The sequence below is a fragment of the Phocoena sinus genome, chromosome 2 (assembly GCF_008692025.1).
Source record: "Phocoena sinus isolate mPhoSin1 chromosome 2, mPhoSin1.pri, whole genome shotgun sequence".
In the NCBI taxonomy this organism is placed as follows: domain Eukaryota; kingdom Metazoa; phylum Chordata; class Mammalia; order Artiodactyla; family Phocoenidae; genus Phocoena; species Phocoena sinus.
The window spans coordinates 67,938,685-67,963,143 of NC_045764.1; the positions used below are offsets into that span (position 1 = coordinate 67,938,685).

The 24,459-nt window shown below is 37.7% G+C and overlaps 1 protein-coding gene across 5 annotated transcripts in view; it reads right to left on the reverse strand.

Annotated features, from left to right (window-relative positions):
• Positions 1-15,224: 15,224 nt before the first annotated feature.
• Positions 15,225-24,459, reverse strand: part of IQCH (IQ motif containing H) — a 213,853-nt gene continuing 204,618 nt past the window's right edge. For 4 of the 5 annotated variants that reach the window (XM_032623387.1, XM_032623391.1, XM_032623390.1 and 1 more), the window contains 3 exons: positions 23,254-23,315; positions 21,519-21,627; positions 15,225-15,326 (listed from right to left, as the gene is read on the reverse strand). In XM_032623387.1, coding sequence (XP_032479278.1) covers positions 15,225-15,326; positions 21,519-21,627; positions 23,254-23,315 — 273 coding nt within the window. Of the gene's footprint in view, positions 15,327-21,518; positions 21,628-23,253; positions 23,316-24,459 lie in introns of those variants that run through there. The other variant, XM_032623392.1, reaches the window with a different exon arrangement.

The window sequence follows — 24,459 nt, forward strand, 5'->3', positions numbered from 1 at the left end:
CAGCCTCAGAACAGTTTATTTCTTATTCCTTTGTTTTGGTTGCATACTATCAAGAAAATCCTGATCCCTTCGGAGAAGTGGATACAGATAAGAGTGGTTTCTAATGATTCATCTTGAAATCTTGGGCATGTGCTTCAGTTAGAGATGGCAGGAGGAGATTAATTCTGAGATCTACACTGAAATGACTTAACCTCAAATTAATGCGTGGGCAGTTTGCAATATGTTAAAAAAATTGACATTATCTCTCCTTTGGCAATATAAAAATCTATTTTTTAAAAAATGAAATTTGAATCAAACGTGGGGAACCTCTGAATTCTGTCTGAGAAGCCCTAGGTTCTGTAGCATACAATGTAAAGCTACTGATAAAGAGAAGCAGATATTTACATAGGTTTCACTGCGTTGTCTCATGAAGGCTTGGGAAAAGGCTGAAGGATTTCTGTTGGAAGACCCTGTCTTGGAAAAACCTCAGCAGTGATGAGGGTTTCTCTAATCCAAGGCTCTTTGATTATCTCTCTTTTCTATTCTAAGGTAGGAAGTTCTTCCAAAGATTTCTGATAGATGTTGGACCACACCCAGGTTTTCAAGAGTGTTTGAATGAAATATTACCCTAACCTAAAGATACAGAGCTGGAGAACATGACATCTAGATATCTCTTCTAACTTTAAGATTTTATGGTACTCCTTCCATAGTTGAAATAAAATAATTTCTCAAAAAACCTACAACTCAGATCAGATGCTTGATTTTCTTTTCAGTTCTAATTCTTCATGGTCATGAAACAAAGGGGCTTAGAAGTTGGCATTCAAAAGCCTGAGTCAATGTTCAAAAATACTGTGTCCAGTAATTAAGAATTAAATGCATTAAATACACGAATACTTAGTTTTCCACAAAGCATGGAGAAATGGCGTATCCCTTAGAAGGAAGCCCTTAAAAATAGCTATCAATAGTGCTACCGTGTACAGCTTTTAACATGTGCATGGGTGTATCATGCTGCTCCTAGAAAGAAGGGAATTTGTTTTGGTTTTGTTTTGTTTAAAGGCATCTAGGACCTTGTAGATGTTCAGAACATGTTAAAAATGAGTTCTACAAAGTTGATAGTTTGGAATATATTAAAATTAAAAATTTCTGTTCATTAAAAGGCACTATTAAGAGAGTGAAAATGTAATCCAAAGAGTGGGAGAAATATCTGTAATACATATATCTGACAAAGCATTTGGTATCTAGAACAAATCATTAAAAAAATAATCCAGTAGAAAGGTGGACAAAATATTTGAATGGACTCTTCACAAAGGAGAACATCCAGATGTTTAATAATGTGAAAAAGTGCTTCGTTTCACTAATCATATGAGAAATGGGAATTAAAATATATATTACCTTATATATTACACACCCACTAGAGTGGCTAAATTAGAAAAGATAGAAAGTATTAAGCGTTGGTGAGGATATGCAGCAGTCAGAACTTTTATGCGTGGCTGGCAACCACTTTGGAAAATTTTTTGGCAGTTTAAATTAAAGCTGAATACATGCATACCTTATGACCCAGCCATACCACTCGTAGGTATATATTTATATTAGTGTGCTCAGGCTGCCATAACAAAATACCACAGACTGCGTTTAGCCAACCACAGAAATTTCTTACAGTTCTGGGGACTGGGGTGTCCAAGATCAGGTGCCAGCCAGTTGGGTTCCTGGAGAGAGTTCTCTTCTTGGCTTGTATTTTCTTCTTGCTGTATCCTCCCATGGTAGACAGAGCTAGCTCTGTGGCTGACTCTTTCTTTTCTAATGAGGGCACTAGCCGTATTATGAGTCCCACCTTTAGGACTTCATTTAACCCCTATCACCTCCTCCTGCGTGAGGCCCTATCACCAAATACAGTCACTTTGGGTATTAGGGCTTCAGCATATTCAGCATATCTTGAGGGGGCACAAACATTCAGTCCTTAGCAATTCCCAACAGAAATTGCGTGCATATGTTTTTCAAAAGATACGTACTAGAATATTCATAGCAGCACTACTCATATTTGTAATACTTAACCAGGAAATTACTCAAATGCCTAGCAGTAGTGGAGCAGATACACAAATTGTGGCATATTCACACAATGGAATACTAGAGCAACAAGAAAGAATGCTCTACAGTCACACACAACATGCATGGATCTCACAAACATGAGAAAGGGTGGAAGAATGCAGGCACTAAAGAACTTACTGTACGATTTCATTTACATAAAGTATAGAAACTGGCCTAAACTCATCTATGCTGTTGGAAGGGGGATAGCAATCACTCTTGGAGTGGAGAGGCAGTTACTAGGAGGAGTATGAGGTGACTTCTGGGGGACTGGGATTATTCTCTGTTTTTCAAAACATTCTTTTATTTCTATACTTTTTTTAAAAGCAATTTTTTAAGAGTGGTTTTAGACTCACAGAAAAATTAAGAGGAAGGTACGGATATTTCTCATGAATCCCCTGCCCCACACATGCATAGCCTCCCCCACTATCAGCATCCCCCACCAGAGTGGTACATTTGTTATAATTGATGAACCTATGGATTATTCTCTTTCTTGATCTAGATTCTAGTTAAATGGGTGTATTCAGTTTGTAAAGTACTGAATACAGATGATATGTGCCCTTTTCTGCATGTATATTATACTTCAATAAAAAGTTTGAAAAAAACAATGAGTTCTGCAGGTAGTATTACATAATAACACATCCTATTATTCACGTTTATTAAGAAATATGTATAGAGAACATATATAGTGGACATGACCGAAACATGACCTTGTACATATATAGCATCTTTTTTCTCATGTTGTTTTGACAACCTTACTGTGAGATCCTGATTTGCTCACATATTTCTAATAGTGTGATTTAAAAGAAAATAGGGTAGGCATGGGAATTTTAATTCACTGCTATTCTCAGGAGAATTAAGGGCAAGATACTAGGTGCATATGTCAGCATGTTGGTAAAAGATAAAGGAATTATTTAAAAGGGATAGAAATATTTACACTTAGGATTTCATTTACAATTTCCAGTTTGAAGCTTTAGGATTTTTGGTTCAAGAAAAGGAGGACCATGGAGTTGCTGCTGCCCCAATTCATATTCCAGCATGTTTTAGAACTTAAAAACAGATACTTCAAAGAACCACCATCCTGAGTCTCCTAGGAACCCAAATCTGCTTAATGGCTCAGTGCCCGCTAAGCCCAGCTCAGCACCAGAGGAAGTGGCATGAGTTCCCCCTATAGCTGGAAGAATGCTCCTTCGTTCTCCCTATTCCCATCAGTGGCAAACAGTGCTTGCTGCTCCATTCCTGTATCCTTGTGTGTGCCCTGGCAAGGACAATATACATTGGCTTTATGCAAAATTATCCTCATAGAAGTACTGGGTTATGGCAGGAGTTGTTAGGAAAGGAAGGAACTGCTGTATTCTTATCTAGATCTTTTTGAGTCCTTCTGTGGGACTGATTGATGTTCTGAAAGCCCCCAAGCAGTCGGCTGGCAGCTGGGGCTGCTGTTACAAAGAGTGGCAAGAAGAATTACTCTGGTAAAACATTTTATTGTGAACAAAGTGGGTACAGAAATCTCATCCAAAAGCATCTTGTGTCTAAAGTACTCTCAAGTTCTCCCCTCCACTGGAATGTAAACTTTCTAAGGCCAGAGGTTTATGTCTGTTTTATTAACCTTTGTGATCCCAGCACCTAGTAACTTGGCATATGGTAGGTACTCTATTTGTTGAATAAGTGGGGAAAAAAAGTGGGTAAAGTGAGTACAATTAGTGTGTTTGAGGGATGTTGAAGAAAGGAAATCATAATATTCAGGGTCAGTGGTTTTAATTTTGATAGCTGGAGAAATTAAACTACAGAATAGGAAAGAAACTTATCCAAGATCATATACCAGAAACAAGAATCAAAATTCTGGCCTCCCAGCTTTCAGTGAGCTTTTCATTAGGAAATATTTCTATGCTATTCTGACATGGATGCTAGAATCCAGTAGCAAGGAGACATATTTGTGACTTTTTGAAACCAGCTAATGATTTATGCTGGTAGATAACACAATCCATTTCCTGGGCATGTTTTCAATGTTACAATCTTAATAATATGTAGTCAGTGTTTGGGGAAAGCATTTGAAAACATGGCCAAGTAAATTCACCTTGTCATATGGGTCATAATTATGGTCTCAGCTTCATAAAGTGAGCCTTGTTTTACTAACAGATTCATTCATGAATAGCATACAACATTTTTGTAGCAGAAATTATATTTTCATATAAAATTCCTAAGATATTTTGGCTTTGCTGCTGATCTTCAACCGACAGTGACTCTTAGCGCTTTAGCTGTGAGTCTTTATGCCCCCTCCCCAGTCTCACTGTCAAGTAGTTAATGATCTATAAACAAATACTGAGATGCCCTAAGGGGGCTCTCCATTTAAAGGGGCCTTGAATCATTTTATAATAGAAATACAGTAGTCCACCCGCTGATTTATGATTTGTCAGTTTTAGTTTTTGAAGTGGCATTCCACTGGTATTTTCAGATGGGACAGTTTTTAAATTTACTGTACAAAAGCATTACATTTTATCCAGTTTTTCCCTTCAGGAGAAAACTTCAAAAATGTGAATCTGGGCTTCCCTGGTGGCTCAGTGGTTGAGAGTCCGCCTGCCGACTCAGGGGACGCGGGTTCGTGCCCCAATCCGGGAGGATCCCACATGCCGCAGAGCGGCTGGGCCCGTGAGCCATGGCCGCTGAGCCTGCGCGTCCGGAGCCTGTGCCCCGCAACGGGAGAGGCCACAGCAGTGAGAGGCCCACGTACCGGAAAAAAAAAAAAAAAAGGTATTTCATACAATCGAAACTGCAAATGTAGATTCACATTTTTTTTGAATCTAGCCCAGGAGTCTGTCTGGCTCAAGGGAAATTTGGGGGCATACATTATGACTCTCAAAAAAAAAAAAAGATTTTTCACAACGGAATCACTTGCAAAATTTGTTGTAAAACAGCTATTTCTATGCATGTTGAAAGTACTTTTATCTTTAAAACTGAAAGGCATGCGATAAGGAGTCATACGGAGTTTGGGTACCACCAACAACGATCCCAACTCTAAGCAAGTTATCAAGCTCTAAAACTTGGATTTTATTCGGGGAACCTGAATGAAGAGTATGTAGGAATTCTTTGGACTGCTTTTACAGGTCTAAAATTTTATTCACATTAAAAAGTTTAGTTTTGAGAGCTCGGTTTTTAATGGAGAGTGAATCTGGCCATAGTTTGGACACGTATGAGAAATGCTGCTGCTGTGGGTAATAGGCACGTTTAGTCCAAGCCAGCACTTCAGTGAACCACATCTGTGGTTCAGCTCTTTCTTTTTATTCCTTCTTGCTATTTCGAATAAAGATGTTAAAGCTAGCTACATGCTCTATTAATTATATGAAGGTGAACTTGAGTCATATTTGTTACCGAAGATGATTAATAATTACCAGTTCTGCACATGTTTCTAGTGCATTTCAGTAAATAAACAGGGTACATTGTTGGGTAGTAACTGATTAATTAGCACATTCATCCTACACAGCTCGATGGTCTAAGGATGCTGAGTTTGAGATATTGCTCATAATTATTGCAAGAAACAAATCTGTTCCATTTCTCAGTTTATTCTTCTGTATGCTGAGATTTTTTTTTTCTAAATCGAATGTTTAATGGTTCAAAACCTTATAGGTTTTATTCAGATAAATCAACTCATGAAAAATTGCTAGTCCTAATCTCAGAATCTTTTTTTTGTGTGAACTAGGGTGAAAACTTTTACAAGGCTAATTTTAACATTAGATCTTGCTGTTAAACTGGATCAAATACTGTAAATATAGGGCACTTTCCCACCATGCAGCAAATGCTCATTGAGCACCTATGCACAACAGGGGCACTGGAATCTCATTTGCTTCCCAACCACATCAAATAAGCTCAGGATTGCAAGTGTCATAGGGTTGGCACTTCGTAGCACCAAGCAAATATACTGTGTAATCTTCAGAGAAGTGCAACAGCATGTATTGGTCACCATTTTAACTATGCAGCAATTCAGGATTTTTTTTTTCTAATTTATTGACCCAGCATGTGGTTGAGAGATAGTGTAGTTGAGAGAGCCTTGGACAGGGAGTCAGGAGTCCTGGGTTCTACTACTCTATCTGTATTTTTTCTTGAAGAAGCTTTGTGACTCTGGGCATATCATTACTCCCTTCTCTAAGCATGGATCACTCATCTGTAAAATGAAGGCTTCAACCAGGGATGATGAGGTACAGTGAGGAGCCCAGACTGAAGAGATAGATAGACCTACGTTTGAATCTGGACTCCCTATTACTGTTTTTTATGATTTTAGGGAAATTATGTAACCTCTCTGAGTTTCTGCTCTGTTTGCTTGAGTTTATTGTAAGGACCAAATGATATATGCAAATAGTTTGTGAACTATAAATTACCATGTGAATATAAGACATTGTTAATATTATTAACTATCTTAACTTGTTGTCATTAACATGATATGTGGAAGGACGCGTCGAAATGCCCATGTGCTGGTCTAACAATAGAGGATCAGTAACATCCTTATGCCGTTATTAAAATGGCATTGGGTAAGAATTTCTGATGTGTCTTCATAATTTATTGCTAAGTGAAAAACACAGTCTGCAAAACAGTATGTCTGATATAATCCTATTTAAAAAATTATGTACACAAAGATATAATAGGAACTCAATATATATGTGATAATAGAACAAATTTTTATATATATATATATATATATATATATATATATATTAATTGAGTGACTCTTTCTACCGATAGGTACTGTTCTAGGAGCTGGGCTGTATCTTTATACTTACAGTCCTTTGGGTGAGACAGATAATTAAAAAATAGGCAAATCTATTATGTAATATCACATATTGTTAAGTGCTTTGGAGAAAAATAAAGGAGGGTAAGGTGTTAGAGAATAAGGGAGTGCTAATTAGGAAGGGTGGTCAGGAAGGGCCCCTCTGGTCTACTGACAGTTGAGCAGAGACAATGCAGTGAGTGAGCCCCAGAAATTTCTGGGAGAAGAGTGTGCCAGGCAGAAGTTAGCAATGTAGAGGCCCTAGGCAGGAGTAATAGCAGATACACCCCAAATCCTTAACAGTAGTTAATCTCCAGGTAGTGAAATAATTTTTGATTTTTTAGTTTATTCCCTGTGCTTTTCTGTTTTTCAAAAGGGTTTTGTTTTGTTTTGTTTTACTTATTCGTTTTTTTGAAGAAGCTATGTGATCCTATTTTTTTTTAATCATGAGTATGTGTTTTTGTAATTAGAAAAATTAAAATCCAGATATACTGAAAGACAAAGTCATCTTAAGAAAAATGCTCATAAGTACTTTTAAAAGCTTACATCATCTATAATTTTCTGTTTTTAGTGCCAAGAATCTATAAGCTGGTAGTGAGAATGAAGGAAGCAAAGGGATTTCTGCCCTGGCAATGAAATTTAAAGAAGTGTTTTAGCTATAACAATTAGTGTGGACTTTATGGAGGGATATAGAATCATCCTACTTTTAGCTCCCTGTTCAGGCCTTGTTGCAGGGATGTCAGAATACTTTGGAGAAAGGCAGTGCCTGCCCACTTTTAGATGTGGCCCAGGAAACAGTGCATTTTGGGAGGTGTTTAAAAATATAGGATTAAAGCTGCCCATTTATGCAGCCTGAGGGAGGACATCTGCTACATAGCAAACTGGAATGTTACAAAATACACCTTCCATCTCTTTTTGAGTCCAGGTACAAATTAAAGTTCAGAGATAGAACTCTAGCTATTCATCCTGCACAGAAAAGCAGATATGAAAAGAAGACACACTCTGGTTTATACAGGGACATTTAAAGCTTTTATTCACATTTCAATCCCATCTATTTGCACCACGATCTTCTAGTACAGGAGGTACTCATTATATCAGTTTAGATAAAAATGTTTAAAAAAAAAAAGTTTCCATTACTTTAGGTGATTTGCAATACCTAAGAGTTCAGTGCAAGAAAGTGAAAACCCCCCAAAATGAAAGACGTGATTCCAGTCTAAAGAGCATGTTTGGTTTGCTACTATTTTGTCAAAAAAATTTCCTCCAAGAGAAAGCCATTGGCATTGCAAAGAACTATTTTAAATTATAAAATACTTCGTAACCATTTAAAATCACATCCCTTTTTAAACTTCTTTTTAAAAATTTATTATTATTTATTTATTTTTATTATTTTTTTGGCTGCATCTGGTCTTAGTTGCAGCATGCGGAATCTTCATTGCAGCATGTGGAATCTTCGTTGAGGCATGCGGGATCTTTCCTTGTGACCCACAGTCTCTTTGTTACGGTGCTTTGGCTTCTCTCTAGTTGTGGCACGCAGGCTTCAGAGTGCGTGGGCTCTGTAGTTTGTGGCACGTGGACTCTCTCATTGAGGCATGAGAGCTCAATAGTTGTGGCTTGCAGGCTTAGTTGCCCCGAGGCATGTGCGATCTTAGTTCCCCTACCAGGGATTGAATCCATGTCCCCTGCGTTGGAAAGCAGATTCTTTACCACTGGACCATCAGGGAAGTCCCAAAATCACATCCCTTTTCGATGGTAGATGGGGAAACTGAAGAGGCTGAACTAAGTTGCAAAATCTTTTCATCCATTATTTTCAGTAGATGGAAGAGAAAGCTAGAAGAAAAAAATCACCTTGTGTGATACATCAAATGTTGCCCTTTTAATACTTTGATGATGGTGGCATAGAATCATAGAACATTAGAGCTAGGATTAAGCTTAAATATCAGTTCCACTTTCTTATTTTACATGCCAGAAAACCGAGAACTAGAGAGGAGAAATTATTGTCCATTAAGGAAAGAACTGGAACTGAAACTCATTAAGACAGTTAAATCTAAAGCAGATGTTATATATATATTCCATACGCATTTAGAATAACTACAAATGCCACCTAATCACTGTCTGTCCCTCCATTTAGAATAACTACAAATACCACCTAATCACTATCTGTCCCTCCATTTAGAATAACTACGAATGCCACCTAATCACTGTCTGTCCCTCCAAACCTTTGCAGATGGCAGAAGCATTCACCCTTTTATGCACCTCTGTTTACATGAGTAGGTATCACACTAAAGTCATGGTCTGAATTCTAGAATACTAAGGGTATTAAGCTTAGAATACCCTACCATGGTGCTAGGGAACAGACCATTACTGTCTGGTGACAGCTTTGGGAACTTGGAGCAGGAAGGTGATTATGATATTCCCAGGCCATGTCCCTAAGTTCATTATCACTTTGGATAGCAGAACTTACAATGAAGAAATTCATATTTTGCTTTCTCAACCTCCCCAAAATTAAGTTTTTGTTTCACTTGCTCCAGTAATTAAAAACAGTTTCATTACAAGACAGAAAATACAGAAAGAAAAAAATCCCATTAAGGGATTACAGTCTTGTGTGTATGCTTGTGTGTGTGTGTGTGTGTGTGTGTGTGTACATATATGTACACATTTTTAAAAAGTCATAATTTGGAGTCATAGTTTTCATGTTGTTTTAAAATATGCTTCTTTAATTCATAATAATTAAATATCATTTCATTTACTTCTAATGTAACATATTCTCCTAATACATTATTTTTTAAAAACAGTTTTTTGAGGTATAATTGACATTCAAACACTGCCCTTACTTAAGGTGTACAACTTGATAAGTTTTGACATCCAAGAGGCCATTTTCACAATCAATATAGTGAAGCCCCAGAATTTCCTTCTGCCCCTTTGTAATCCTGCTCGTCCCCTTCCCTACTCTCCCACTTCCCACCCTAAGCACTGTTGATCTGCTTTTTGTCACTGTAGTTTGTATTTCCTAGAATGCTATGTAAATGGATATGTACTTTTTTTTTTTTTTGCGGTACACGGGTCTCTCACTGTTGTGGCCTCTCCCGTTGCGGAGCACAGGCTCCGGGTGCGCAGGCTCAGCAGCTATGGCTCACGGGCTCAGCCGCTCCGCGGCATGTGGGATCTTCCCGGACCGGGGCACGAACCCGTGTCCCCTGCATCGGTAGGCGGACTCTCAACCACTGCGCCACCAGGGAAGCCCGATATGTACTTTTTTAATCTAAATATTTTCATTCAGCATAATTATATTGATTCATCCATGTCTTTGAGTTTATCAACAGTTCACTCATTGCTAAGTAGTATTCCATTGTAGGATATCCCACAATTTGTTTATCCATCCACCTGTTGATGGATGTTTGGATTTTTTCCAGTTTTGGGCTGTTACAAATAAAGCTGCTGTGAACATTCATGTACAAGTCTTTGTATATGCTTTCTTTTCTCTTGGGTAAATAAGTAGGAGTGGAATGGCTGGATCATATATTAAGTGTAGGAATGATTTTTTTAATGGCTGTACAGAGGTCCTTTATATAGCTATTCATAATTTTTAAGCAATACTCTATTGTTGAACATTTAGACCTTTCTGATTTTTCACTATTGTTGCAAATGATATATAATTTTTTGCTTAGGAAGGTGGCTACAGATATTCAACTTGAGAAAAAAACAAAACAACACCCAAGATAATGAGTAGAAAGGCATTGTGAAGGAAACCTAGATAAAGAGAATGTTGTTAGATAATTTTGAGTTTTTCAGTGATTGCAAAGTAAGTATCTTGTGTCCTTTTCTGGGAAGCAAGGTGGCATGAGTCTGTAAATGAACCAAAATTTGAATTTAAATTTGAAGTTTATTTTGCTGTTTTGTTGTCAAGTTTATGGAACCATGATTTCATCATAACATTGCTTATGAGGCAACTGCAATAAACTTAGGTGTGGCCTTTTGTTTCTGGGAGCTACAATTAGCCATCTGGTATACGTTTTAACATTTTGTTAAATAAAAAAATCTTAAAATGTTGCATTTTACTCATTTCTCTTTCTCTCCATACATACATACACTCACACATATATATAATATATATGGTGACAAATGTGGAAGTGAACCAAAATGTTTACAAGAATGGAAAAGAAATGCTTGGGGGGAAAACCACCATCATAAAACCCCCCCAAGCCAAAAAACACTTACACATAGGTGCCAAAGCTATATTTTTCCGTGCTACGTTTAGGGTCTTCTTATGACAAAACAAAAGTTGTTTTTACCAACAGATTTTTAAACAGCAGGGACATGCTTATTATTTACTGTTTTGGTATCTTTCCCTCACTTACATAAATACCCCAGAAACTAGCAGTTTAAAACTAATAAAGCCAGGCCCCTCCATCAAGTGCAATAAATTTTCACAACCATGAGTTAGACTGTTTGTTAGAGTGAAAAATAAACCTATATATGTGGTTATGAAAGGGCTTTCTTAGAAAGTGCATAATCACATTTCAAAGTTAGAACTTCCAATACTACTTAAACATTTATGCAGAGTGATTCATCTTTGAAAGACTTTTCCAACATTGGCCAATTAATCTCTACGGCTTCCCTAAGGAGCAGGTATTAACTATCTGCCATTTTTCTAGTTAGAAAATTGAGGAAGGTACGGCCATCTCAGAGAGAGGGAGGATTGGGGAGACAAGTTTCTAGCCCTTACTATTCTGTGACTCTTTGGAATGTAACTCCTAACAGAATGTATCAGTTTTCTATTCCACATGGATGAAATCATTAATAAAACAAAGATGGAAATAGCAGCTCAGTCTGCCTCAGGCTTTTAGATACAGTCCTTACCCTCCTGAGGCACACCTTTTGGAAAGAATGGAATACAGAAAAGATATGAAGAGCCACAGCACATTCATTACATCCGCACTTGCAATGGATTAGACCAAACTTCTTCCAAGGTGAAAGGCAAAGTCAGATGCTTCCTCCCTCCCTGCAACCTCTACCCTCACATTATCCTGGCAACATAATTTTCTAGTTTTCCAAATAAGATTTACTGTGATTAGCACATTTAAAGAGTTGAACAAATTTGCTATGCACATTAAAGCCAGAGGAACAGTAAAATAAAACTAATGAACATTTATACTTTTGGAAATATAATTAATGTATGCTTGAGAAATTCTGAAAGATAAACATTTAAATGTTAAAATACTTATCACCTACCCCAAGGGACAGTGTTGGGAATTAATGAGATAACAAATGTAAAGTGCTTTGAGCTCTTTAGAAGAAAGGTGCCAGATGCATACAAATGATTAATTGTTAAAGCTATCAGATGATTACTAATACATTACTTAGGATAAAATACCTATTTTTATACTTGAAAAATAGGATGCTTGCAATTCTTAGGATGATATAGCTGAAGTAATGCTCCCCAAACTCCTCCCAGGTTACTCTACATCCTGTTGGAAGTCCTTTCTTAACCTTACCCAGTTTCTTGACCTAATACCCATCTTTCGAGTGAAACTATGGGGCATGATTTCCCAGCTTTCAAACTCTTCTGCACGTTCCCATCATCAGTTCTCCACCAAAGTCTTACAGATCCATCACCACAGAATTCCACTGATGCCACTTTCTCTTCTGATTTCTTTGATCATGCAGTTGTGATGCCTCACAATGCAGTCAGCTGCCCAAGTTTATGTTATTAGCAGGAAGCATGTGTAAGTTAAACCGTCCTTCTGTACTTTAAGCAACACACTAGAATTTGTTATAAAAGAGTAAGTCCCTTGCCTGATCTGGGACAAGTGACACTGAACTGTCTACTTTATACAATATGCTAGAATTTGTGTTAAACTAGTTTAAATCCCAAGTAGACACTAAACTGTCTACTTTATACAATATGCTAGAATTTGTGTTAAACTAGTTTAAATCCCAAATTTCATTTAGCTTGAGACATGGGGTGAGATACCCTCACTAAATCTCAGTTTTCTTGTATGTAAAGTGAGGACAGTAGTAGTATTTTCCCACATGGTGTTGTTGGAAAGATGCAATTAAAAAAATGTATATAAAGCTTCTAGTACAGTACACACCTAGCCAGTAATAAGTGTTCAATAAAAGGTAAATGTAAGTAGGTAGTGGAAGGTAGTTAAGTAGAAAGCACAATTTGCCACTGAATATCATTTATTTGCTTTCTTTAAAATCAATATAAAATAGGTAATATGTAAAGGAAGATAATTATCATCATCCAATAATGTGCTCCTAAATGGTTAGTAGAGTTTGCTTCTCAAACCATCACAAACATTCAATATTAAACGATGGGTCATTTCTCATACAAAGATAGCTCTACTGTTAAACGTATGCTTCTCCCCAAAACTTCCCGGAAAAATGGCACATCATTTTCAAAAATCCTCTTATCAACAAAGCTTTCAGTTTCCCATTTAGAATAGTAAAAGCTCAGTAACTTATATTGATTAATTTATGTTTAGGATACATTGTACACATATATATGATTTGTTTTTCAAACTTACCTTAGTTTACCAATAGCACAGTATCTTTGCTATTCATATGTGCTAAAAGATAATGGACTATGCTTCTTTTCAAATGTTCTGTAATTAAAACATTTCACTAATTTAATCTGGTCCTCTGGCTTCTTTCACTTAATTACTTGAAATGATTGTTTTATTATACCAATTTTTCTCCTTTGATTTTGAAGCCGTAGGTTTTTAGGTAGAGAACCTGACTCCCAATCACTTTCCAGTGAGACCTGAATCTGAATATAAGGCCTGAATTTGGAAACAGGCACTCTGTGGTGTATGTTAATGATAGAGGCAAAGAAGGAAAGTGCATTGTTTGAGAAAGCAATCATGTGGGTTAAAAAAAAAAAGTACCAGAGAGTGAACTCATTTTACTATTGCCAGCAGCTTGGGGCTCAAGAGTGCTAATCAAAATTCACATATAAAAACTTCCTTGATAGATTTAACAGTTTTGTACTATTAAGACGGGGATCTCACCATGTGAAAGATCCACTGCTGTGCTGAACAAAACAGACAGTTTTCTTTTAAAGTCCAGAGCAGATGAGAGCCATAAGGAGACAGAGGGTTTCATTTACTCTCAGGACACCATTGTGCCAGTGAACTAATGAGTCTCTTGGACCTTATGTTGCTCTGGCTTCAATTGAGGCGAGACTCTAATGGGCATGTAGTACTTCCTATCCGTCAAGTGTCTGGACAATGGGCCCCTCATATGGATTAGAGCGATCTGGCAAGAAAAAGAGGTCATCGTTTTACCTAGCACAGGCAGGAAACCTGGCTAATTAATGTATTTCCAACTATAGCAAAACAAAAGCTGACACATACACACACTAATGTTAATTTTATTGCAGAAACTCAGCCTATGGCTGAGGCACAGTTAACACATTATTGGAATTCCTAAGGTTATAAATACCCCTCTTTTCCCCAACACACTGGAATATGTTTAAAGATATAAAGGTCATTCTTTAAAACATCTCTGTGATTTTGGTGTTGTGACTTGCATATTTCCCCCTTCAGTAAAGCTGGATGATGTAGAAATACTTTGAACAATTACAAATGCTGAGAGTTAGTGTCAACTGCATAATTTTAATAATTTGCCCTTTAAAAGGTACTGTTGAACTATGCTTGTAAAAATCCTACTGCTGTATTAAATGGAGAAATAGAGAATGTTTATTCAAGCTAGAGGGCTGAGTTTATTCAAGCTAAAGGGCTGAGTTACACTGTATCTTAAACTAAGAGCAGATACTGCCACCTAGATACATTCTGTTGCTTTATTTAACTAGATGTTGGCTTACCTTACTTTTTGAAAAATGGCAACAACAGACAATAGTGGCTTGATACAATAAAAATACAATGAATGATAAAGGGTCACTTTAAAAATCCATATAAATGTAATTTTCTTGGGAAAAAAAGACATTTGCGTTTTGCCAAATAGTGATGATTAAACCTTTATTCAATTTTTTAAATGCAGAAGACAAATTACTATCAGAAACAAGAGGAGAAAACTTTATAAAACATTTATAATCCTGAAGTTTAAAAAGAGGTAGATGCAGAAGTGATGTTAGTAAGACTTGTAACTTTCCTGATAGATTATTTCTTCCTGAGTTTGGGAAGAGGCAGAGATTGTTTAATGCTCTGAAATGATAACACAAACAGGTTTTGGTTTAATAAGTAAAATAAGATCACTTAATAAACAATTTTTTAAAAAGAGCATTACATTACAATCCGTTCTGATTCACCTCCTAGCAAACAAAGCAAACTAACTTTCCCTTCCTTTTATTCCTAATAGCAAAATGAACGTTGCCCCTTTTTTGGCTCTAGATTGGAATCCAAAATCATTAATGTATTCCAGGACCATTCATTTATCAGGTTCAGATAGGTTTTTTATCATCTTTGGACTCTAGATTTTCTTCAAATCTCAATTTGTTTTCCTCTGTTACTCCTAGAATGGCTTCAATGTCATCAATGGCGGTCTGTAAATGAGCAGTAAAAATAATACTTGTTACTTAAAGACCTCTTTCAAGTCTTCCACCCAGCCCCTCAAACATTAGCTCCTTTTTGGAGTTCAGTGTGGTTTAGACCAGTTCTGCTTAAAGTGTTTTCCACTAACCAACACCCTTCTATAGATTGTTGATTATCAGTCTTAATGAAAGGGTAAAAAAAATTGAGGCTAAGAACTTGGAAACCTTTATAGAAATTTTTATGTCTATTAAATCTAATAATGAAAAAATGGCCTTCTATTTTATGTCTTCAATGTTTTCATTTCATTTTTCTAGTAATTCATTTGTTGTTGTATTTTACAAAAGCATTGATGCATGATAAGTCAGAAAAAACAAAACAAACAGGTCCTTCACTGCAGATAATTGGAGATGCACTGGTCTAGTCACTCTAGAATGAGGGCTAGTTGGCTGATGGGAGCATTTATTTCCATTGGTTCTTGGGAGAAAAATTGGCACCTTTCCATTTTATTCTAGTTACTTATTTTTTATTGAGGTAGAATTCACATACCATTAAAGTTACCCTTTTAAAGTATAGAATTCAGTGGTTTTTAGTATATTCATAAGCAGCCATCACTACTGTGTTGTTCCAGAACATTTTCATCACCCCAAGTAGAAACTCTATACCCATTAGCTACCACTCCCCATTTTCCACTGCTCCTGGCTCCTGGCAACCTCTAATCTATTTTCTGTCTCTAAGGATTTGCCTACTCTGGACATTTCATGTAAATGGAATCATACAGTCTGTGGCCTTTGTGTTTTAGCATAATGTTTTCAAGGTTCATCCATGTTGTAGCATGGATCAGAATTTAATTTCCTTTTTATGGCTGAATAATATTTTCATTGTATATATTATCTTTTTTTACTTTGGTTGCTTGCACTTTAGGTATTATATCTAAGAAAACATCGCTAACCACAAGGTCATGAAGATTTATACCTATGTATTCCAGTGTATGAAATATTATTCATTTAATATAATGGAATTCACCCATTTATTAGTTGATGGGAATTTGGGTTGTTTCTACTTTTTGGCTATTATGAGTAATGCTTCTATGGACATTAATACACAAGTTTTTATATGAACATATATTTCCAGTACTCTTGGGTATATAACTAGGTGTGGAATTGCTGAGTCTTTTTTTTTTTGATGGCGCTGCACGGTGGGTTGTGGGATCTTAGTTCCCCAACCAGGGATTGAACCAGGGCCCTCGGCAGTGAAAGCATGGAGTCCTAACCACTGGACCACCAGGGAATTCCCTATGTGGTCATTTTATGTTTAACTTAAAATTTTTTTTTATTTTATTTATTTATTTTCCTTATGTTTTTTGGCTGCATCGGGTCTTAGTTGTGGCACACAGGATCTTTGTTGAGGCATGCAGGATCTTTTCATTAAGGCGTGGTCTGCTCGGGTTTCTCTCTAGTTGTGGTGTGCGGGCTTCTCTCCAGTTGTGGCGTGTGGGCTCTGTAGTTTGTGGCACATGGCCTCTCTCATTGAGGCACGAGAGCTCAATAGTTGTGGCACGTGGGCTTAGTTGCCCCACGGGCATGTGGAATCTTATTCCCTGACCAGGGATCGAACCCACATACCCTGTATTGGAAGATGGATTCTTTACCATTGGACCACCAGGGAAATCCCTATTGTTTAACTTTTTGAGGAAATATGAAATTATACGTGGCTGTGACACCATTTTACATTCCTGTCAGCAATATATGAGGGTTCCAGTTTCACCATATCCTTGTCAAGCTTGTTATTGTCTGTCTTTTTGATTCTAGCCATCTTAAGTCTGAAATGGTATCTTGCTGTTTTGACTTGCATTTCCCTAATAACTAATGATGTTGAGCATTTCTTCATGTGCGTATTGTGTATTTGCATATCTTCTTTGAAAACTGTCTGTTCAAGTCCTTTGTTCACTTTTTAATTGGTTATTTGTCTTTCTGTTGTTGAATTGTAAGTGTACGTTATATACTGTGGACACTAGAGACTTATCAGATTTATGATTTGCAAATGTTTTCTCCCATTCTGTAAGTTGTCTTTTCACTTTCCTGAGTGTCCTTTGGTTCACACAGAAGTATTCAATTTTTATGGAATCTAACTTACTATTTTTACATTGGTTGATTGCACTTAACGTATCATATCTAAGAAACCATTGCTAACCACAAGGTTATGAAGATTTATGCCTGTTTTCTTCTAAGAGTTTAATAGTTTTAGCTCTTACATTTAAGCCTTTGATCCAGTTTTACTTAATTTTTGTATATGCTGTGGAGTAGAGAGGTACAACTTCATTCATTTATATGTGGGTATCCATTTGTCCCAGCACCATTTGTCAAAAAGTCTTGTCTTTTCTCATTGAATGGGCTTGGCACTTGTTGAAAATCAATTGACTGTAAAAGTGAAGTTTTGTTTCCGGACTCTCAATTCTATTCCATTGATCTATATAATCTATATAGATATGCTTATGACGGTACCACACAGTCTTTTTTTTTTTTTTGCGGTACGCGGACCTCTCACTGTCGTGGCCTCTCCCGTTGCGGAGCACAGGCTCCGGACGCGCAGGCTCAGCAGCCATGGCTCACGGGCCTAGACGCTCCGCGGCATGTGGGATCTTCCCGGACCAGGCACGAACCCGTGTTCCCTGCATCGGCAGGTGGACTCTCAACCAAGGGCGCCACCAGGAATGCCCCACACAGTCTTTTTTTTTAAATTAATTTTAATTTTTGGCTGCGTTGGGTCTTCATTGCTGCACATGGGCTTTTCTGTAGTTGCGGTGAGTGGGGGCTTCTCTTGTTGTGGAGCACGGGCTTTAGGCACGCGGGCTTCAGCAGTTGTAGCACACGGGCTCAATAGTTGTGGCTTGCAGGCTCTAGAGCACAGGCTCAGTAGTTGTGGCGCATGGGCTTAGTTGCTCCGCAGCATGTGGGATCTTCCCGGACAAGGGATTGAACCCGTGTCCCCTGCATTGGCAGGCAGATTCTTAACCACTGCACCACCAGGGAAGTCCCCATACAGTCTTGATTACTGTAGCTTTGTAGTAAGTTTTAAAAATTGAGAGGCCCTCTAACTTTGTTCTTCTTTTTCAAAATTATTTTGACTTTTCTGGATCTCTCGCATTTCCACGTGAATTCTAGGATTATCTTGTCAATTTCTGCAATAAAGCCAGCTGCGATTTTAATAGGAATTGCAATGAATTTGTGGATCAATTTGGAGAGAACTATCATTTTAGCAATGCTAAGTCTTATATTCCATAAACCATAGAATGTCTTTCCACTTATTTAGGTCTCCTTTTTTTATGCTGTTTTGTAGTTTTCAGTGGACAGGTCTTGTACTTCTTCTGCTAAACTTATTTCTAAGTATTTTTTTTTGATTTTTAAAAAATTGATTTAAAATTATTTTTGGATTGTTCATTGCTAATGTATAGAGATACAACTGATTTTTGTATATTGATGCTGGTTCTTACAACCTTGCTGAATTTGTTTATTAGCTCTAATAGATTGTTTCTGGGTTCTTTAGGATTTCTATATATAAGATCATGTCATCTGTGAATAGAGATAATTTTATTTCTTTCCAGTCTGGGCCCCTTTTATTTCTTTTTCTTGCCTAACTGCCCTAGCTAGAACCTCCAGTACAATGATGAATAGAAGTGGTGAGAGCAAACGTCCTTGTCTTGCTCCTGATCTTAGGGGGAATGTTTTCAGTCTTGCACCATTAACTATGATGTTAGCTGTGGGTTTTTCCTAGATGCACTTATCAGTTTGAGGAAGTTACCTTTATTCCTAGTTTGTTTGAGTGTTTTTATCAAGAAAGGGTGTTAGATTTTGTTGAATGCTTTTTCTGCATCACCTTCCATTTTTATTTGGCCTTTACTTTGCTGGTAAATCCTTGTTTACAAACTGAAAATTCTTATTCGACTGTCGTTAGGAGAGTAGACAGAAAATACTACCCAAATGAATCTAGTCCACTTTTCAAAAAAAATTATTCCTGTTTTGTTGAGATTTAAAGTTTTTACCTTTAGACCTTCTAGCAAGAGTAAAAAATGTCAAGATAGCAATTTTATTTATATGACATGAGAAGGCTAGAAACCATGAGATATTTAAAAGCTACTTAAGAACATCTGACTTTTGATGATTTTTAAAGTCAGACAAAGCGCAGAGAAAATAGCCTTTATTTATTTATTTTGCGGTACATGGGCCTTTCACTGTTGTGGCCTCTCCCGTTGCGGAGCACAGGCTCTGGACATGCAGTCCCAGCGGCCATGGCTCACGGGCCCAGCTGCTCTGCGGCATGTGGGATCTTCCCGGACTGGGGCACGAACCCGTGTCCCCTGCATCGGCAGGCGGACTCTAAACCACTGTGCCACCAGGGAAGCCCAAAATAGCCTTTATTTTGTCAACCGTAGCTGGCTCTGCCAACCTCAAGTCCAAGCTCAGAGTCTACTAAGTATGCATGGTTAGGGGGATAAACCATCTGCTTTAGTCTGCCCAGGCTGCTATAACAAAATATCGTAGACAGAGTGGCTTAAACAACAAAAAATTATATCTCACATTCCTGGAGGCTGGGAAGTTCAAGGTCAAGGCTAGCTGATTCAGTTCCTGGTGAGAGCTGTCTTCCTGGCTTGTGGACAGCCATCTTTTTGCTGTATCCTCATAGGGTCGGAAGAGAGAGACAGAGAGGGGGACAGAGAGAGAGAGAAAGAGCGCAAGCTCTCTGGTCTCTTTTGAGGGCATTAATCCCATCATGAGGATTCTACCATTATGACCTCATTTAGACATAATAACTTCCCAGTGACCCCATCTTCATATATCATCACATTGGGGATGAAGGGTTCAACACGTGAACTTTTGGGAGGACACAATTCAGTCCACAGCACCATCTGATTCTGACTATTAGCTGTATTTGGACAGATAACTGATCACGTGCATGTAGGCTCAGAATTTTGCACATCACAGTAACAGATGAAATGATGCTGGCTGGCAGGAACTTAGAATATAAACGATGAGCATAGATCCTTTAGGACCAGTGAAAGTTGATGCAACACATAAAATCACATTGAAGAGCAAAGCATTATTATCATTATTACTGTTACTAGAGGGACCAGGCCCTAGCTCAAGGAAAAAAAGTATTCACAATTTTTATTTTTATCAAGCTTTTGTCGGGCTTTCCATTTAAGAGGAAAATCACATATGGTTTTCTTTCTTTCTTTCTTTCTTCCTTCCTTTCTTTCTTCCTTCCTTCCTTTCTTCCTTCCTTCCCTGCTTCTTTCCTTCTTTTTTTTTTTTTTTTTTGGGCCACTCGGGATAGATCCCCAACCAGGGATCAAACCCCAATCAGGGATCAAACCCTCGCTGCCGGCAGTGGAAGCGCGGGGTCATAACCACTGGACCACCAGGGAAGTCCCCGCGTGTGGTTTCTGATGAGTCCCTTGACTTACTTGATCCATTCAGACACGATGAAGGCTCAGCCGGGGAACCAGATGCAGACTCTGGTGAGCAATACCAAGTGTTCACCTCTGTTCAGCTGGTATTTTTAAAACTTTCGGTGTAGATCTTGCTCCTGTTTTCTAGAGTTTGGAGACTTCTGGTCAATTACACATGACTGGATTTCCCGAACCAACATCTTTAAGGGACGTTTGGAAGCTTCAAAAGGTTAGCGATGAGAAACACCTGTCCCACTTTGGTGAAATGGGGTGGAGCAGATGGCTTACATATATGGTGAGGTTTTCCTCTTCTGTCTACACACATTGTCCTTCCTGGAGTCTCAGAACTTCTCTGGCTCTAGAAATTTGGGCTTCCCAGGAATCCTTAGCCAGACATTGTATTATCTGAAATATAGGTAGATTATATTCAGGATTTTTGGTTGTGACAGTCTCTGTTTTGGCTCCATTGTGACACTTCACCTTCAACATCAAAAATCCTTGTTGTCTTGTAAGCTTACATTTGGAAATTGCAGTAAGTTAAAACAAGTCTACTATATTTCAAAGAAAAAGTTTCAAACTATTAAATTTAACTAATGGGTTCAGTGGGAACCTTACAATATTGACCCTGCACGTTGTAAAATATGTACTGCTTACAATGAAAAAAAAAATGGTTTAGCACTTGTTTACAATGCAGCATGAGGTATTTTCAGCCCTTGTATAGAAATTAACCAGGATCGTTAGTTAATTAACACCTCACCTTAAAATTGGTCTCGCCTTGCATATTAGGTGCTGATATTTCTTGATGGATGATGAAGAGATTGCGAGCAAAGGTCACGAGGACCCCCTGGAGATCCTCACCGATTGTTCTGTTAATGATATCCAAACAAATGAGTTTACCAACGATTCCCCTCACATGCTTAAAAACAATCACCCTCTCATTTGTGCCTGTCTGGTGATGGAATTTAATGAGTATTTTCAATCTCACAAGGTGGGAATCTTCAGGGAGATATGAAAGATGAGGCTCCATTTTAGCTTGTCAACAAAAAGGATTTGTGTAATAAATATTTTTTATTAATCAACTTAGCAGACTGTAGGAATAGGTTCAGTCATTCCTAGCAAAAGGCTACCACTGAGCTAGGACACTAGTATTAGCTCATTTTAAAAACTGTTAGTTTAAGAGAATTGTTGCTGAGTAAAATTCATGCCTAACAATTTACTTGCCTTCAGAGACATGTGCACCTCAGTATTCTGGAGACTTTCATCTAGAGTTTGTTTTCTATTTCATTTATACAAGTGATTCCTGCTACTTATGAATGCACCCCATTTACGTGCAGAGGAGAACGTGTCCCATTCACGAACAGCTGTCTTTATAAAGCTGAACATACATTTAAAGAAGATTTCAGAGACAACTTGCAAACCATCCTGTAGAATTAAACTATGGTCAGTGAACATTCCCAAACAACTAGATCATTGCTAAGTTTTAACTTGGAAACAAAACTCCAGGGTATTTTTCTAGCTATTTTTCAAACTTTTTTAAAAATCGAAGTTAAAAACAGATTAAATGAATGGATTAGTTTTTTAAAATCATTCTATCCTGAGGTGGTGAACCTAAAGAGCAAGCTGCCTCTTAAGGCAGCTGCAAAGAACTTTGGGATTACTTCTTTTCTTAGTTGTTAACTGTAAAATAAGTCACCTTAGAGTCTAAGGCTTAGACACTTGTGGAATGGCTTCCTTCCAGCCTGATTGGGCTTTCCCTTGGGTCAGGGTGGGAGTAGATAGCTTCCCAGGCTCCAAGACAGAAGACCAGAGGTCTATGTCCTGCCACTTAGAAACAGTTTCCCAATAAGTCAGGATGACTTAAAGGTACCAAATAACCATATTCCAAGATATGAATAAGACACAATTCAAGGTTGTGGCTCTAAAGTTCTGAGTCCTAGATAAGGAGACAACTTTGCTTGTTCTCCAGAATAACCTGGAGAGAAATCTGCAGGAAACAGGGAAGCATAGAGAAGCCTCCTGAGTGGTGCAGTAGGACGCTCCTCAGCATAAATGTATCTTGAAGAGACTGCATCAGGGCCAGAACTGGATCTGAAGAGGGACGACAGACCCTGCCTTTTTGGGGAGCATCTTGCCAAGTCACCAGAGCATTTTTCTAAGCATGCCAGAATGAAAACTGCCCTTCTGCAATCAGTACATCTGGGCTGGTTCCTCATCAGTCAGATTTGCTGTGCCTTGTAGGTGTATGTGTTTGAGTGTAATATGTTGTTAAAACTAGCCCCTTACCCATCAATTTTGGATAATTAATTATACTTATGAACTCCTGCTGACACTTCTAAAGTCAATTTATGAAATACTTAAAGATCTAAATAAAACAAGATAGACTACCAATAAATCAGCATGCTGATTAAAATGCATGAGAAGTATCATTCTTGTTGGTTGTTATAGTCTATTTTCTTAGCTTATTACATCTCATAGACACACTTCATACTCACAACATTCCCAACTTGTCTCTCTTCAGATGTTCATATAATATAAAGATAGTTCCTTGTCTGTCCTATAAAATTTGAATGGGAAGAAAAGAAGTAGCATATTATGTTGGAAACAAAGTAAAGAAAACATACTATACTAAGACCAATAAGGCTGATTTGAACTGAAATCTAGAGCTAATTGCAAATACTGTGAGAAGCACATTTGGAAAGGATGTCTCCAGAATATGGAATAGATATGTTCTAGGACAGTGTTTTTTGTAAAATTGAGATTATAATTTATTTATAACATTGTATAAGTTTAAGGTATACATGTTATTTTATATATTTATTTATTGCAATATGATTACCACTGTAGCTTTAACTAAGACCTCTATCTCATCACATACTTATCATTTTATTTTTGTGGTGAGAACATTTAAGATCTAGTCTCATATTAATTTTGAAGTATATAATGTAATATTTTTGCCTATAGTCATTATGCTGTTTGTTAGATCCCCAGAAACTATTCATCTTCTAACTGCAAGTTTGTACCCTTTGACCAACATCTTCCCAATCCCCCACCCACCCCGGGCCCTGGTAACCACCATTCTACTCTCTGTTTCTATGAGTTTGACTTTTTTAGATTCCACATATAAGTGATATTGTACAATTTTTGTCTTGTCTGGCTTATCTCACTTAGCATAATGCAGTCAAGTTCCATCTATGTTGTCACAAATGGCAGGATTTCCTTCTTTCTCATGGCTGAGTAATATTCCATTCTACATATATACACTGCATCTTTTTTATTGATATATAGTTGATGTACAATATTATATGTTTCAGGTGTACAACATAGTGATTCACAATTTTTAAAGGTTATACTCCATTTATAGTTATTATAAAATATTGGCTATATTCCCTATACTGTACAGTACATCCTTGTAGCTTATTTATTTTATATATAGTAGTTTGTACTTCTTTTTTTTTTTTTTTTTTGCGGTCCACGGGCCTCTCACTGCTGGGGCCTCTCCCATTGCGGAGCACAGGCTCTGGACACGCAGGCTCAGTGGCCATGGCTCACGGGCCTAGCCACTCCGTGGCATGTGGGATCTTCCCGGACCGGGGCACGAACCTGCGTCCCCTACATCGGCAGGCGGACTCTCAACCACTGCACCACCAGGGAAGCCCATAGTTTGTACTTCTTAATCCCCTATTCCTGTCTTGTCCCTC